The following is a 19,119-nucleotide window of genomic DNA, read 5'->3' as shown; positions in this document are numbered from 1 at the left end:
TAACACATGTTAAAGATAGAAAATTAGAAAAAAAATAGAAGCACTTTTAATATTTTTGCTGTACTGACTTTGGCTTTTATATTAAGAAAATGCTTAATTTTTAATATGACTGAAAACGTTCTGCATATTTAATTTGTGAATCCTGTTTATTTTCCTCTAACATAATGACAGAAGCGTGTGAACGTTATTATTTACTCCTTATAAATACTATTATGATGCTCAAATTCTATTGAGAGAATATGTACAGGATGGTTTTGATTTTCACTGTTATAAGTAACATCCTTTTTTCTTTTTTTCTTTTTTTGAGTCTCACTCTTTTGTTCAGGCTGCAGTGGCGTGATCTCAGCTCACTGCAACCTCCTCCTCCCTAATTCAAGTGATTCTCCTGGCTCAGCCTCCCTGAGTAGCTGGGATTTCAGGTGTGTGGCACAACACCCACTAATTTTTGTATTTTTAGTAGAGATGGGGTTTTGCCATGTTGGCCAGGCTGGTCTCGAACTCTTGGCCTCAAGTGATTCACCTGCCTCGGCCTCCCAAAGTGCTGAGATTACAGGTGTCAGCCACCGTTCCCAGCCCATAAATAACATCCTTGAGTGTTAACCATTGTTTCCATTTCAGAATATGTCCATAGAGTGGATTCCTGGAAGTGATATTACTATCTTTTAATCACCTTTAAAAGAGTTGTGATTTATACAAATAAAATGTATCCATTTTAAGAATATAGTGAAGTTTTGACAAATGTGTACAGTTGTACAGCCACTACCACAATAAAGATGTGAAATATTTTTATAACCCCAAAAGTTCCCCTTTTATAGTCAGCCTGTGGATTCATCCAACTGTGGTTTGAAAATGTAGTTAGCCTACAATAGTTGCATCTATACTGACCATGTACAGACATGTTTTTCTTGTTATTATTTTGTAAACAATACAGAATACCATGATTTATATAATGTTTACATTGGATCAGGTATTATAAGTACCCTGGAGATTATTTAAAGTACACAGGAGGATGTGTATAAGTTATATGCAAATATTACACCACAAAATAACTTACATTCAAGTAATAATGTCAGATTCATTTTAATGGTCAAAAAATGAAACCACTGAAATATTCATCATTAAGTACATTGGTCAACAGTCATGGAATATTACCATGGAAGACACCATGGATTATTATTAGGAATAAAAAGTAATTAATTCCTTTTACATGCAACAGCATGAATGAATGTAAAAAGCATTTTGCTAAGTTAAAGATGCTAAAAATACAAAAAATAGTACATATTGTATGATTCTATTCACATAAAATCTAGAAAATACAAATCTAATTTATAGTGACAGAACGCAGAACAGTAGTTGCCAGATCCTGGAAGGAAGGCTCAGGAGTGGGGAGAAGCTGGCTGGAAAGAAGTACAGCTGTTGCTCGGGTATCCATAGGGGTTGGTTCCAGGACCCCTGTTGCTTGGGTATCCATAGGGGATTGGTTCCAGGACCCCTATGGGTATCAAATTCCACAGATGCTCAAGTTCCTTATATAAAATGGTAAATTTTTATAACTTCAACTTTTAGTTTAGATACAGGAGGTACGTGTGCAGAATTGTTACATGGATATATGGTATGATGCTGAGGTTTGGGGTATGGATCACGTCACCCAGGCAGTGAGCATAGTAACTAATGAGTAGTTTTTCAACCCATGCCCCCCTTCCTTGTTGCCTTCTCTAACAGCCTGCAGTGTCTATTGTTCTTGTCTTTATGTCCATGTGTACTCAGTGTTTAGTTCCCACTTAAAAGTAAGAAAATGCATTATTTGGTTTTCTTTTTCTGTGTTAATTTTCTTAAGGTTGTGACCTCCAGCTGCATCTATGCTGTTGCATAAGGCATGATTTCATTCTTTTTTATGGCTGTGTAGTATTCCATGGTGTATATGTACCACTTTTTCTTTATCCAATCCTTTGTTGATAGGCACCTGTGTTGATTCCATGTCTTTGCAATTGACTAGCGCTGCGAGGAACATAAGAGTGCATGGGTCCTTTTGGTAGAATTATTTATTTTCCTTTGGGTACATACCAAGTAATGAGATTGCTGGGTTGAATGGTAGTCCTGTTTTAATTTCTTTGATAAATCTCCAGACTACTTTCCTCAGTGGCTAAACTAATTTACATTTCCACCAACAGTGTTTAAGCATTTCCTTTTCTCTGCAGCCTTGCTAGCATATGTTATAATTTGACTTTTTAATAATAGTGGGTTTGATTTGCATTTCTCTAATGATTGGTGATGATAAGCATTTTTTCATGTTTATTTGCCACTTACATGTCTTCTTTAGAGAAGTGTCTGTTCATGTCTTTTGGCTGTTTTTCAATGGGGTTATTTGGCTTTTGCTTCTTGATTTAAGTTTCTTATAGAATCTGGAGGTTAGACCTTTGTTGGATGCATAGCTTGTGAATACTCTCTCCTATTCTGTAGGTTGTCTACTCTGTTGATAGCTTTTTTCACTGTGAAGAAGCTCTTTAGTTTAATTAAGTTCAACCTGTCAATTTTTGTTTTTGTTGTAATTGCTTTTGGGGACTTAGCCAAAATTTTTTGCTAAGACCAATGTCGAGAAATCAGACAAGACACAAATAAATGGAAAGAAACATTCCATGCTCGTGGATTCAAAGAATCAAAGCAATATACAGATTCAACACTATTCTTATCAAACTAGCAACATCATTTTTCACAGAATTAGAAAAAATCTATTCGAAAACTCCTGTGGAACCAGAAAAAGAGCCCAAATAGCCAAAGCCATCCTAAGCAAAAGAAACAAAGACAGAGATATCACACTACCCAACATCAAGCTATACTAGAAGGCTACGGTAACCAAAACAGCATGCATAGTACTGTTATAAAAACAGACACATAGCAATAGAACAGTATAGAAAATCCAGAAATAAAGCCACATAACTACAACCATCTGATGTTTGACAAAGTTGACAAAAACAAGCAGTGGAGAAAGACTCTGTACTGACTAGCCATGTGCAGAAGAATGAAACTGAACCCTTACCTTTCACTGTATAAAAAAATTAACTAGAGACGGATTAAAGATTTAAATGTAAGACCTCAAACTATACAAATCCTAGAAGGAAATACTTTTCATGTTCTTCTTTTTCTTTGGTTATTTTAGCTCTTTTGTATTTCACACAGGTTTTTAAATCAACTTATCAATTTTTAACAACAAGACCACCTTCTGGAATTTTGACTGGAATTGCTTTTATTCTTAAGGTCAATTTTTGAATATTTGTCATCTCTTTTTTTCCTCTGTCTCTTTCTCTCATCTACTTACCTACTTATCTACCTATCTATCTCTATATAATTACCATTTACTTAGATCTTCTTTAATTACTCTTAGCAATGTTTTATAATTTTCGGTGTATGGATCTTGTACATATTTTGTTAAATATGTCCTAAGTATTTTAAGTTTTTGATGATATTTTAAATAATATTTTAAATTTCTCCTAACAGTTTATGGATAATATAACCCTATATTCACTTAATATGATATATGAGAGATATTTTTCAAATGGTTTTATTATCCATTTATGGGTGAAAACTTGCTAAAGAAAAAATATGAAGGGATTAAACAACTTCTCTCTTCAAAGCTCAGTTTAGTCTTTGGACTTTCTTTTTAACATAATCTGATAAGAAACTCTAGAAGAGGCATGTGGTATTCTGAAATTAAATAGATCTAGGTTTGGATATCATCTCAGTAACTTTCTGGTTGTGTGTCTTCTGGAAAATTACTTTCATTTTGTTGTCTCATTTCTTCTTTATTATCTACAACATACACCTCTGTTGTAATTTTATGAGGATAAAATGATTTAACATACGTAAAACATTCCTGGCACATGAGTTCTGAATAAAATGTGTCATTTATATGTAAAGTAAATAATACTCTATTCTAAACATTTAATATGAGATACAGATACTTTACATTAAAATTAGCATGTCTAACTTATGAAAACAAAATGAAAATAAACAAGTAAATAAAATAAAATTAGTGTGGTTAATAAGATAATAAAACAATAAGGCACCCAAAAGTCAAAAAGAGGAGGTTGACCAGCCGTCCTGGATTTCAGAGCTGTGGCAGGACTTGAGCCTTATAAGGGCATAATATACTACAGTGCCAATTTTTAAATTTAAGAACTGTATTTATTAAATGCACTTTAATATTCTTGTCTCTTGGGAAAGTACATTTTTTTCTCAAATTAAGCCTTTGTGAAAGATGAACGTTTAATCAAGGGTTTGCTAGGTGAGGAAGGAATGATAATAAAAGGAGTCAGTGCCCATGATGAGACATTCAACACTTTGGTACCTCAGTGACATTCTTGCCAATGGGACTGCAGACTATTTTATGTTGTCAGATCATGACAAGTACTTGGTGTATATCCATTCATCAATTGATGGACATTTGGATTGTTTCCACTTTTTGGCAATTATAAATAATGCTGCTATGAACATCTGAGTATAAGTTCTTGAATAGACACACTTTAAAAAACTCTCTTGTGTACTATACATACCTGGGAGTGAAATTTCTGGCTTATATGGTAACTCTATGTTTAACTGTTGATGATATATCCAGCTGTTTTCTGTAGAGGGAGCACCGTTTTACATACGAATCAGCAGTGTATGAGGGCTCTGATTTATCTTCTTCCTTATCAACATTTATTATCTATCTTTTTGATTATAGTCATTCTAGTGGGTGAAAAGCTGTAGTTTATTGTGGTTTTGATTAAATTATATTTCCCTGATAACTAATGTTGTTGAACATCTTTACAGGTACCTATTATCCATATGTACATTTTCTTCAGAGAAATGATTTTTCATATGCTTTTCACATTGTAAAATTAAAGTGTCTTTATTATTGAGTCATAAACAGTATTTATAGAATTTAGATAAAAGTCCCTCATCTGATGCGTGATTTTCAAATATTTTCTCTCGTTTAGCAGGTGCCTCTTTTGAGGCATAAACTTTTAAATTTTGATGAAGTCTAATTTATCAATTTTTTTCCCATTTGTTTAATGTGCCTTTGGTGTTACATCTAAGAAACCATTGCCCATTACAAAGTCCCAAGGATTTGCTACTAGGTTTTCTTCTAAGAGTTTTATAATTTTAGCTCTTACATTTAACTCTTTGGTTCTTTTTAGTTAATTTTTGTATATGGTGAGAGACAGGGGTCTAACTTCTTTCTTTTGTGTGTGGATTTCAGTTTTCCCAGAACCATTTGTGAAAAGACTATTATTTTCTCATTGAATTATTTTGGAATTTTTGTTAAAAATAAATAGACCATTACTGTGAGGATTTATTTCTGAATTTTCAGTTCTATTGTATTAATCTACATGTCTATTCTTATGTCAGCACTGCACTGTCTTGATTACAGTGGATTTGTAGTACATTTTAAAATCAGGAAGCAGGAGTTCTTCAATTTTGTTCGTTTTCAAAAATGTGCCTTATTTTAAAGCAGGTTTTTGCAACCTCAGCAATGTTGACGTTTTGGGCTAAGTAATTATTTTGTGGTGGTGGCTGGGCTGGTTATTACAGCTGTTTAGCAGCATCCCTGCCCTCTCCCCACTTGATGTCAAAAACAAAGTTATCTTCAAGATAACTACATGATCTCTAAACATTGTAAAATGTCCCCAGAGAGGCAAATTTACTGCTGGTTGAGGATTAATGTTTTAAGAGAACATGGAAAGTCCTTTGATACAGGTTTAACTGATTAGAACTAGATGAGTAATGTCATTGCAGGTTAATAACATCACAATTAGTATGCAAAATCAACCCTCTATGAGCAATATGTTTCGAAAATGTAAACAAATAAAGCCATTTCCTACAAAATTTTAACTTTCTGTTACAGTATATTTTAGTCTTAAGGTTAAAAATTAATAGTACCTGAAACTTCAAACTTTTAAATTTTTACGGAATTTTTATCACTTTTAAAAATCAGACAGGCTTAAAAAGTCAAATTTAAACTACTAAGATACAGTGTAAGTGTAAGTGTAACTTAAATGTTCTGTTAACAGACTTGGAACCATTTATTTAACTTTTCCTCACATAAGGTGATATAATGGCTAATTCAAGGATAATCTTAAAAAAACATGTTGACAGAATCCCATTCTTTACAATTTTTTATTAACTGCTAGAAAAGGCTGTAGTGTTTGCCCAGGTTACATTTTCTAGCCAAGACTAAATTTTAAAATATGGGTTGTATAATTGCTTCCATAAAAGTAGAAGTAATTTAGAATACTTAGAGAGTGAGTTGGTTTGGGAGAGAATACGTTGGAATACTGACAAGAGTTGGAATGTTGAGAAGGGCCAAGAACAGAACATGAAGTGAAACTGACTTTTAAGAAACAGGGAGTTTTTTGTATTTTTAGTAGAGATGGGGTTTCACCGTGTTAGCCAGGATGGTCTCGATCTCCTGACCTTGTGATCCGCCCGCCTCGGCCTCCCAAAGTGCTGGGATTAGGTGGCGGGCGCCTGTAGTCCCAGCTACTTGGGAGGCTGAGGTAGGAGAATGGCGTGAACCCGGGAGGCGGAGCTGCAGTGAGCTGAGATCCGGCCACTGCACTCCAGCCTGGGTGACAGAGCGAGACTCCGTCTCAAAAAAAAAAAAAAAAAAAAAAAAAAAAGAAACAGGGAGTTATAGGAACCATATGGGAAGGAGACATAAAGTAAGAAGTATTTCAAAGGAGGGGTGTGTGGTCAAAATGACCTAAAAGTCCTGAACAATATTAGGAGATATTTAGATTTTATATACTATGGCACTGGTGACTTAGAAAGGGTCAGATTCTATGGAAAAAGGAAACATAGGAGCTGGAGTTTAGGAGATGTAAGACTGAATTATGAGTTGGGTACACAGACATAACAAGCAAAGGCTACATTTATTTATTCACTTATTTTTATTTATTTATTTTTTTGAGATGGAGTCTCGCTCTGTCTCCCAGACTGGAGTGCAGTGGCGCGATCTTGGCTGTCTGCAAGTTCCTCCTCCTGGGTTCATACCATTCTCCCACATCAGCATCCCAAGTAGCTGGGACTACAGGCGCCCACCACCACACCTGGCTAATTTTGTTTTTGTATTTTTAGTAGAGATGGGGTTTCACCATGTTAGCCAGGATGGTCTCGATCTCCTGACCTCGTGATCCACCCACCTTGGCCTCCCAAAGTGTGGGGATTACAGGCATGAGTCACCGTGCCCAACCCAGCAAAGGCTACCTTTTTAAGATGTATGATAATAAAAAGGAGATGTGGTAGTAGCTTGATATAAATAGAATTAAGTAAAAGTGTTACCAGAACAGAGTACTCTGGAGCATAAATGTAGCTTGAAAAAGCAGAGAAGGTATAGGGAAGAACTGATGGAGTAAATTCTACAGAGGCAGAAGTGCTTGGAATCTGGAGCACTGTGGGAGGATGAGCTAAGAGTAGGGAGAGAAGAATGGTGAAGGTGAAGATTGATTATGACTTCGATGACAGTGAGCAATCAATTTTAAGTACTTATTCTGCACAAGAAGAACATTGTGTGCCTTACTGCCATTAAGTGGGTACTATTATATCCATTCAATAGATGATAAAATGTTGAGTAACTTGTCTGAGGTTGCACAACTATTAAGTACAAGAGTTGGGATTTCAATCCATGTCTACCTGACTTGGGAGCCTAAACTCCTAACCACCTGCCTCTGCTTTATCATCATAGTCTTTAACATCATAGCTATGTGAACTGCTATGACTACATGCTTGCTGTCTCGCACAGAATAACCAAACAGTAGTCTCCACACTTCAGCTAATCTATCCTTAGTTCAACCCAGATTCTCTTGCATTTGTAATCTTCTGACCTCCCCGGCAAGGTACCCATTTCTGTTTGCACATCCCCACACTAACATGCAATGAAATAGTCTCTTAGCCACTGTCTTCAGTACTTCTCAGAGAGGTGACAATCATCAGTAACTGTGACCCCACAGAGATATTTTCTGACCATGCTCAAGATTATTTGCTGCAATTGAAGCAGTTAGTAGTTGTTTATTCTTTTCTTTTCCTCGTTTGCAGATACCTATGAAAATGGAAATTATTTTTTGGCAAACTTTATAGCAGCTCAGGTAAGACTAATTTACTACATTTTATAAATCTTTTCCCAGTTGTCTACAGATTAAACATTACAGTCAACTGTGTAAATGTAATATCCCACATCTTAATAGGAGGTTCTTCTTGCCTTTACTTTTATAATCCAGGTCTGTTGTCCTTAAAATAAGAAAGAAACAATCCTTATTTTGGCAGTTTTTCAGCATACCATCTCTATGAAAAGAAACTTGGAATTCATACAATGCTGGGGAAAAAATGGGGCCTTAAATGTATAACATGTTTCCCAAAGATGAGAAATTTACTGGCTGATAAATTTTGAAAGAAAATGCTATATAAGTTATTAATTATGCAATAATGCATGAAAGACCTCAAAACCTTAGTGGCATCTAACAATAAGTACTTACTTGACTCATGAGCTTGCAGGGCTCGGAGGATCTGGGCCTGGTCTTGGCTGATCTTTGCCAGCTCACATACATCTCCAGTCAGTCTTGGCTCTATTGGGCTGTTTAGATAATCTAGGCTGTGTGTTCACATATCTGGGCGGGGGGGTTGGTCAGCTGACTCTCATACGACTTATCATGGCCTTATGGGAAGGTCTAGGCATGGCTTCTTCATAATTATGGAAGAGGGCTAAAAGAAAAAAATAAAAGTGGAGATCCCTTAGTTCTTTTTATTTTTTATTTTTTTGTATCGAGTTGACTAATTTCCCATTACCAAAGCAAAATCACATGGTCAAGCCCAGAGACAGAGGAGGGACAGAATGCCTCAACTGGAGTGGGAGGGCATTGCAAAATTGCATGGAAAAGGGTATGGATTTGTAAGGGATGAATAATTCATAACAGTGATGCAATCAATGCACCTTGCATGTTAAATGATCCCATGGATAATCTATACAATTTTAATTAGAGTATGAGGAGGATCATTCTAGGTCCAACCTGGGTTCTGCTTCTCTATTTTTACCTAGTCACTTTAACCTAGGAGTAGTATAGCAGAAATCTGTTTTTTTTCTATAACAGTGATTCACATATTTGAAGATGTCTCTCAGTTATTCCTTTTGTCTTCTTAGAATTATACATCACCAGGCTAACTTCATATTTCCTCTGTTTCCTGCTTATAGTGGTTTCCAGATCTGATCATTCTGTTTAGACTCCAGTTAACTTAGATTTCTTTTAAAACACCAGATTGAGAGCATATTTTAGAGCTGTTCTATCCAGTATGATAGCTCCCTGTAGCCAAAGGAAGCCAGGAGGGACAGTGCTATCCAGCCCAGATACTACACTTTTCCCACGGTCTTTGCAACCCACAGACCACGAGATTCCCTCAGGTGCCTACACCACCAGGACCTTGGGTTTCAAGCACAAAACTGGGTGGCCGTTTGGGCAGACACCAAGCTAGCTGCAGGAGTTTGTTTGTTTGTTTGTTTTTTTCATACCCTAGTGGTGCCTGCAACACCAATGAGACAGAACCATTCACTCCCCTGGAAAACCAGGGAGCCGAGTGGTCTTGCTCAGTGGATCCAAACCCCACAGAGCCCAGCAAGCTAAGATCCACAGGCTTGAAGTTCTCCCTGCCAGCACAGCAGTCTGAAGTCGATGTGGGAAGCTTGAGCTTGGTGGAGGGAGGGACGTCTGCCATTACTGAGGCTTGAGTAGGTGGTTTTCCCCTCATGGTGTAAACAAAGCCACCAGGAAGTTTGAACTGGGCAGAGCCCACCACAGCTCCACAAAGCCGCTGTAGCCAGACTGCCTCCTTAGATTCCTCCTCTCTAGGCAGGGCATCTCTGAAAGAAAGGCAGCAGCCCCAGTCAGGGTCTTGTAGATAAAACTCCCATCTCTCTGGGACAGAGCACCTGGGGGAAGGGGCTGCTGTGGACACAGCTTCAGCAGACTTAAACCTTCCTGCCTGCCAGCTCTGAAGAGAACAGTGGATCTCCCAGCATAGTACTGGAGCTCTGCTAAGGGACAGACTGCCTTCTCAAGGGGGTCGCTGACCCCCATGCCTCCTGACAGGGAGACACTTCCTAGCAGGGTCAACAGACACCTCATACAGGAGAACTCCAGCTGGCATCTGGTAGGTGCCTCTCTGGCATGAAACTTCCAGAGGAAGGAACAGGCAACAATCTTAACTGTTCTGCAGTCTCCACTGGTGATATTCAGGCAAACAGGGTCTGGAGTGGACCTCCAGCAAACTCCAGCAGACCTGCAGAAGAGGGGCCCTACTGCTAGAAGGAAAACTAACAAGCAGAAAGCAATAGTATCAACATCAACAAAAAGGATGACCATGCAAAAAAATCCATCCGAAGGTCACCAACAGCAAAGATCAAAGGTAGATAAATCCACGAAGATGAGGAAAAACCAGCTCAAAAAGCCTGAAAATTCCAAAACCCATAATGCCCCTTCTCCGAAGGATCACAACTCCTTGCCAGCAAGGGAACAAAACTGGAGAGAGAATGAATTTGACAAATTGACAGAAGTAGGCTTTAGAAGGTGGGTAATAACAAACTCCTCTGAGCTAAAGGAGCATGGTCTCACCCAATGCAAGGAAGCTAAGAACATTGATAAAAGGTTAGAGGAATTGCTAACTAGAATAACCAGTTTAGAGAAGAACCTAAATGACCTAATGGAGCTGAAAAATATAGCATGAGAACTTCATGAAGCATACACAAGTATCAATCACTGAATAGATCAAGCAAAAGAAAGGATATCAGAGATTGAAGATCAACTTAATGAAATAAAGCGTGAAGACAAAATTAGAGAAAAAAGAATGAAAAGGAACAAATAAAGCCTCCAAGAAATATGGGACTATGTGAAAAGACCAAACCTATGTTTGATTGGTGTAGCTGAAAGTGACGAGGAGAATGGAACCAAGTTGGAAAACACACTTCAGGATATTATCCAGGAGAACTTTTCCAACCTAGCAAGACAGGCCAACATTCAAATTCAGGAAATACAGAGAACACCACAAAAAATATTCCTTGAGAAGAGCAATCCCACGACACATAATTGTCAGATTCACAAAGGTTGAAATGAAGGAAAAAATTAAGGTCAGCTAGAAAGGTTGGATTGCCCATAAAGGGAAGCCCATCAGACTGACAGCAGATCTCTTTGCAGAAACCTCACAAGCCAGAAGAGAATGGGGGCCAATATTCCACATTCTTAAAGAAAAGAATTTTCAACCCAGAATTTCAAATCCAGCCAAACTAAGCTTCATAAGTGAAGGAGAAATAAAATCCTTTACAGACAAACAAATGCTGAGGGATTTTGTCACCACCAGGCCTGCCTTACAAGAGCTCCTGAAGGAAGCACTAAATATGGAAAAGAAAAAACCACTAGCAGACCATTGACACTATGAAGAAACTGCATCAACTAATGGGCAAAATAATAATAATAAACTGATAGAAGAAAAGTAAATTTAGGTTTGTTAATATTTTAATATGGACCATAGTCTATCAACAATATGTTATTTTTTTGGACTACTCACTTCATTTTCCAGAGCTTCAGTTTCCTTATTTCTAAGATAGCAATAATGATATTTTCTTTTCAAAATGGTTATAAGAATACTTATAATATAGGGAAAATAACTTCCATAATGCTGGTACAATAAACTTATTTTTGGCATTACCAAATTTATTATAGCAGATACTCAAGAAGTATGTCTTCATGAAGTGTGTAGAGAGTAGAATTATAATAACCAGAGGCTGGGAAGGGGTGGGAGCCATAAAGAAAGGTTGGTTAGTGGGAACAAAGAAACAGTTAAATAGCAGGAGTGAGTTCTTGTGTTTGGTAACATAGTAGGGTGATGATAGTTAACAACAATTTATTGTAAATTTCAAAATAGCTAGAAGAGAAGATTTTAAATGTTTCCAATGCAAAGAAATGATGAATATGGCTGGGCATGGTGGCTCCGGCCCATAATCCCAGCACTTTCGGAGGCTGAGGTGGGTGGATCACGAGGTCAGGGATTGGAGACCAGCCTGGCCAACATAGTGAAACCCCGTCTCTATTAAAAATACAAAAATTAGCCAGGTGTGGTGGCATGCACCTATAGTCCCAGCTGCTTGGGAGGCTGAGGCAGGAGAATCGCTTGAACCCAGGAGCAGAGGTTGCAGTGAGTCCAGACCACACCACTGCACTCGGCCTGGGTGACAGAGTAAGACTCTGTCTCAAAAAAAACCAACAAACAAAGAAATGATGAATATTTGAGATAATGGATATCCTAAATACCCTGATTTGATCACTACACATTGTATACATGTATCAAAATATCACATGTTCTCCATAAATATGTATAATTATTATGTATCAATAAAAATGTAAATACATAAATAGAAATAGCAAACTGATAGAAGAAAAGTAAATTTAGGTTTGTTAATATTTTAATATGGACCATAGTCTATCAACAATATGTTATTTTTTTTCTCTGTATGAACTCTTTATAGAACATCCTGCAAATCCAGACCATACACAATAAGTATTTGAGTGACTCGAATCCACTGAAAGTTGGATATATTAGAATCTGGGGTGTGAACTCTACTTATGTGACGCAAGTCAATTTCACCTATGACAACTGGCAATTTATAGAGACAAATTTCGTGAGTGACCCTTATAATCAGGTAGGTCTGAAAGGAATATTAGCATATCATAAGTAAATTTTATCATTCTGCAAAATTATCACCAATAATTTTGCTAACAATTAAAATTATTATCATTGTTATATTCTCGTGTATTAGAAGGTTATAAATATGTGCAATAGATATGTTCCTGAAAAGTTGCAAAGTTGGATCGTATTGTAAAATGTGCAACATTAATGGTCTTTCTGGTATAGCCTAGGGGTCATTGATCACTGGCCTGATGAGATCCTCTCCATGTATTTACCAAAGAGACTGTGCTGTGTTTTGATAGATTAGTCTTCCACATTAGCAAAATAAAACTTTTTTCTGCTGCAAAGGCTAAAACAAAGGCGATTCCCTAAAGCTGTTGAAGGTTTCCCTCATGCTTCCTGCAGTTATTCATGTCCCTGATCAAACTGATGGATCTTACAGGTGGATGAAAATTGGCAGTAAACTGTGGTAATCATCAAATGAATACATCCCACCTGTGGTATAAGATAAACGGTTGATAAAACAGGGGGACATAAGTAGCAGGCCCTACTGGAGGATTCTAGAACCAACTAAAACAGAATTTTGGAAGATGAAATGCCAATAGTTACCAAAGGCAACCACAAAGAAAAAGGTATCTCAATTTTAGAACATAAGACATCATAAATACAGAACCAGCAACCCATAGGGGATGGTTTAGAAAAGTGAAAATGGATAACCATAGTTCTTGTGTTCTAAAAACTGAAATGGGTGCCCTGATGGTATTTGGACTTCAGAAAATGGCCCCTCTGAGCACTCAAATAGATCTTCTCCCTCTAGCCTCTTCTGGGTATTTACCTTGAAGCATTTTACCTGGACTATTGAGTTCAAAACCACTTTTTGCAAGTAATTGCTTCCAGTTAAGATTGTGCACAAAATCCTTGAATACCTTCTTTTTGAGGTATTTGAGAAAATTATATGGCATATCTGATGCCTAGTATGTGCCAGACACTATACTGTCTGGAGTGAGGAAAACATGAAACCAGCTTGCTGTCAAGAGGACTAAAACCCAATGGCAAAGCAAAGAGATTTTAATAAATGTTGGTTTTAATCACAGCTACAAATATTTGTAAACAATAAGGTTCTGACTAAATAAGTGAAAAGAAAGGATTTCCAGCATAGGGATTATGCACACAGAGCATCTCTCTGTAATATCTGACCAAAATCAATGTGACCTAACCTAAAAAGGAATGTTTATATCCTATTACTGGATATAAACATTTTTTTTTAGTTATGATTTAAGAGGTGACCTACATGTGAGGTTTAAGTTCCAAAGTACCCATTTATATCTCTTCTTTTCTGGCAGACACTAACTATTCAATTGACTGACAAGAGTATCAACCTGGAAAAGTTAACTGAGGTTACTTGGATTGATGGTGATCCTGTACTTCCCACTCCAACTAAGACAAGCACCATCCCAACGAATTCTCCTCCTTCTCCATCTACTACCAGTGCCACCAGTTCTGAGACAATCACCAGTTCTGCCAGTGCAAATACTACCACTGGCACTACTGCTACTATTCCCATCACAACCACATCTTTCCCAACAAGTACTATTGGTGTTACAACTAATGCTACTGTTCCCGATACTACTGCCCCTTTCCCAACAAATATTACTACTGCTAGCACTAATGCTACTGTTCCTATCACAACCACACCTTTGACAACAAGTACTATTGGTGTTACAACTAGTACTACTGTTTCTGATACAACTGCTCCTTTCCCTACAAGTACTACTACTGCTAGCACTAATGCCACTGTTCCTATCACAACCACACCTTTTGCAACAAGTACTACTAGTGTTACAACTAGTACTACTGTTCCTGATACAACTGCTCCTTTCCCTACAAGTACTACTACTGCTAGGACTAATGCTACTGTTCCTATCACAACCACACCTTTGGCAACAAGTACTATTGGTGTTACAACTAATGCTACTGTTCCCGATACTACTGCCCCTTTCCCAACAAATATTACTACTGCTAGCACCAATGCTACTGTTCCTATCACAACCACACCTTTTGCAACAAGTACTACTGGTGTTACAACTAGTACTACTGTTCCTGATACATCTACTCCTTTCCCTACAAGTACTACTACTGCTAGCACTAATGCTACTGTTCCTATCACAACCACACCTTTGGCAACAAGTACTATTGGTGTTACAACTAATGCTACTGTTCCCGATACAACTGTCCCTTTCCCGACAAATATTACTACTGCTAGCACTAATGCTACTGTTCCTATCACAACCACACCTTTGGCAACAAGTACTATTGGTGTTACAACTAGTACTACTGTTCCTGATACAACTGCTCCTTTCCCTACAAGTACTACTACTACTGCTAGCACTAATGCCACTGTTCCTATCACAACCACACCTTTTGCAACAAGTACTACTAGTGTTACAACTAGTACTACTGTTCCTGATACAACTGCTCCTTTCCCTACAAGTACTACTACTGCTAGCACTAATGCTACTGTTCCTATCACAACCACACCTTTTCCAACAAGTACTATTGGTGTTACAACTAATGCTACTGTTCCCGATACAACTGTCCCTTTCCCGACAAATATTACTACTGCTAGCACCAATGCTACTGTTCCTATCACAACCACACCTTTTGCAACAAGTACTACTGGTGTTACAACTAGTACTACTGTTCCTGATACATCTGCTCCTTTCCCTACAAGTACTACTACTGCTAGCACTAATGCTACTGTTCCTATCACAACCACACCTTTGGCAACAAGTACTATTGGTGTTATAACTAATGCTACTGTTCCCGATACTACTGCCCCTTTCCTGACAAATATTACTACTGCTAGCACTAATGCTACTGTTCCTATCACAACCACACCTTTGACAACAAGTACTATTGGTGTTACAACTAGTACTACTGTTCCTGATACAACTGCTCCTTTCCCTACAAGTACTACTACTGCTAGCACTAATGCCACTGTTCCTATCACAACCACACCTTTTGCAACAAGTACTACTAGTGTTACAACTAGTACTACTGTTCCTGATACAACTGCTCCTTTCCCTACAAGTACTACTACTGCTAGCACTAATGCTACTGTTCCTATCACAACCACACCTTTTCCAACAAGTACTATTGGTGTTACAACTAATGCTACTGTTCCCGATACTACTGCTCCTTTCCCAACAAATATTACTACTGCTAGCACTAATGCTACTGTTCCTATCACAACCACACCTTTGGCAACAAGTACTACTGGTGTTACAACTAGTACTACTGTTCCTGATACAACTGCTCCTTTCCCTACAAGTACTACTACTGCTAGCACTAATGCTACTGTTCCTATCACAACCACACCTTTGGCAACAAGTACTATTGGTGTTACAACTAATGCTACTGTTCCTGATACAACTGCTCCTTTCCCTACAAGTACTACTACTGCTAGCACTAATGCCACTGTTCCTATCACAACCACACCTTTTGCAACAAGTACTATTGGTCTTACAACTAGTACTACTGTTCCTGATACATCTGCTCCTTTCCCTACAAGTACTACTACTGCTAACACTAATGCTACTGTTCCTATCACAACCACACCTTTGGCAACAAGTACTATTGGTGTTACAACTAATGCTACTGTTCCCGATACAACTGTCCCTTTCCTGACAAATATTACTACTGCTAGCACTAATGCTACTGTTCCTATCACAACCACACCTTTGGCAACAAGTACTATTGGTGTTACAACTAGTACTACTGTTCCTGATACAACTGCTCCTTTCCCTACAAGTACTACTGGTGCTAGCACTAGGGCTAGTGTTCCTTTTACAACCACACCTTTCCCTACAAATACTGCTGATGCTAACACTAATAATACTGTTCCTAATACCACTATGCCTTCTCCTACAGGTCGTACTACTGTGAGTACTATTGCTACCATTCCCATTTCAGTGACTCCTTCTCTGACAAGTACTGCTGATGCCACCATCAGTACTACTGTACTTATTGCCACTACTCCTTCTCTGACAATTACTACTGATGTTAGCACTAGTACTACTATTGATATAAGTACTCCTTTTCAAACAGATACTACTAATGCTAGCACTAGTACTAATGTTGCTAATATAACTGCTATCTCTCATACAAGAACTGATGATACTGTTCCTAATAATACTGTTCCAATTACAGCTATTCCTTCTCTTGCAAATACTGGTGTTGACACTACTAGCAACAGTTTTTCTATTATGACCACTTCTTTCTCTGAAAGTAGTAATGCTATGGATACTGCTGTTATTATGGTAACCACTTCTCCTACAAGTGCTGATGTTGCTAGCACAAATAATGATGCTTCTGTGACAAATTCTCTTTTAGCTACAATGTCTGCTGGTAATACAACTAGTAATAGTATTTCCATAACAACTACTTCTTTTGGTAATAGTGTTCCTATTGTGACTACTCCTTCTCCAAGTCCTGATGCTACTACTACAAGTAGTAATACTATTCCTGGCATGACTACTTATTACCAAACTCCTACCACTCCTACCCATACTCTTACTTCTATTCCTAGCTCTATTACTCCTATTTTGAGCATGTTTCCAACAAGTCATACATTCACTACTGATAAAATTACTAATTTTACTACTCCTACAAATGCAAACACCATAATTTTCAACACTCTTGATACAAAAAGTACCATGATAATAGATGCTATGGTCACTATTACCAGCACCAGAGATAATACCATAAGTCCAGATACAACAGTTACTTCCACAGACAAATTCACCACACACATCACACAGTTCACTACTCCCCATTCTACTACTACTACAACACTGGCCTTAAGCCACACATCATTAGCTCCTACAAATCTTTCTAATCTAGGCACCATGGATATTACTGATGCAGATAACTCCAGCAGTGTTACAGGTAACACTACACACATTTCTGTTTCAAATATCACAACAGCTTCAGACACAATAACAGCTACTGGTCTAGATTCACAAACTCCCCACATGGTAACAAATTCTGTGGCTAGTTATTTACCTATTACTGCAACTAGTGCTACCAAAGATACTACAAGTATTACAAAATATGCTTTAAATACTGCCACTCCTGATAGTACAGTACATACCTCTGCTACTGCACCTACTTATATTACCAATGCCATAAATGCTACTCAAGTTCCATGATTACTACTCAAGGCAGGGTAGTTACCTTATATAACTCCTTCAAACAACTATTACAGATATAGCAAATCAGTTATGAGATACTGTATCTTATGCTACTTAAGTTTTCACAAATATTAGTACTTTAGCCATAAAAGACACAGCTACTCCAAACACTCTCGTCATTGCAGACATGTTTAGGAAGGCTTACAAACCTTATAGATTTCACCAAAGCAGCTATGGGTACTTATTTTGCAGCCATAATATGTACTCTTATTCTTTTAAATTATAGTTATTATTCCTATAACCTCATCAGTTAAACTACAGATGTTTTATATATCCTTACTACAGATTTCACAGGTAACTTTGGTATCTCAGATAACACCACATTAGGCTCTGTAAATACTATTGCCTTAGATGTAGTTATTGAAGTAGCCCAACTTGTTTCTTGGGTCACATGGCAGCATAATACCGTAACTGAGTGCACTGGTGATACTCCTGGCACTCAAATGGTTTCTATACCACCAGTTATTGATATTACAGTAGAGTATGTAATTAGTAATGCTAAAAAAATGCACTTTATTTTCCTATGGACTATTCCAAATGCCATATCTACCAATAGAGTCTTTTGCATTACACATACTAATAGTATTATTGCTTCTGAAGAGATCCTAGCTGTAGCTACAGATATGGAAAATGCTACCTTTGAAGATCTTGTGTAACCTTACTTCAGGCACTGAAATAATTTAAATTATAAATATTACATGTGGGTTTGACTATCATAGAAAATAAAATTATTATAGATCCTAAAACATAAATTCCTGAACTTTGTGACCATTATTTCATAGGTACTGATAATACTCTTACTACAGATTTTATAAGTACTTCCACTTGTAGACAGTAGAGTATTCTCAGAAACTTAGAATTAATCTAAATTATGAGATAGTCTTAAAGCCTCACTGTTACCACCAATGACTGGCTCTGACTCTAGTATAAATCAGAAATTACCCAGACAGAGGTGAGAATGTAAATATACAGCATAAGGAAGACAGCCTCCACATTGGAATCAGAGTTCATAATCTTATTTGCATTTTCTTCTATTAAAACAAGCTTTTCCCTTATAATTTCACTGTTCAGACTCTCCTTCATTGTGTTAAGGTTTTTGGTCTATTCCTGGTTTTTCATATCCAAATTCATCGTTCATCCTTGATCCATTCTTTTCTTAGAT

The 19,119-nt window shown here is 37.4% G+C and overlaps 1 protein-coding gene across 1 annotated transcript in view; it reads left to right on the top strand.

Annotated features, from left to right (window-relative positions):
* MGAM2 (maltase-glucoamylase 2 (putative)) overlaps positions 1 to 18,216 on the top strand; it is a 104,877-nt gene extending 86,661 nt beyond the window's left edge. Inside the window, exons 45-47 of the mRNA XM_033193022.1 lie at positions 8,074 to 8,123; positions 12,545 to 12,718; positions 14,049 to 18,216. Coding sequence (XP_033048913.1) covers positions 8,074 to 8,123; positions 12,545 to 12,718; positions 14,049 to 17,915 — 4,091 coding nt within the window. The 3' untranslated portion in view covers positions 17,916 to 18,216. The remainder of the gene's footprint in view (positions 1 to 8,073; positions 8,124 to 12,544; positions 12,719 to 14,048) is intronic.
* The last annotated feature ends 903 nt before the right edge of the window (positions 18,217 to 19,119 follow it).

Source organism: Trachypithecus francoisi, unplaced genomic scaffold (assembly GCF_009764315.1).
Source record: "Trachypithecus francoisi isolate TF-2019V2 unplaced genomic scaffold, Tfra_2.0 Lachesis_group4, whole genome shotgun sequence".
NCBI lineage: Eukaryota > Metazoa > Chordata > Mammalia > Primates > Cercopithecidae > Trachypithecus > Trachypithecus francoisi.
The sequence above is the reverse complement of the archived record's forward strand: the minus strand, read 5'-3'. Positions and strand labels throughout refer to the sequence as shown.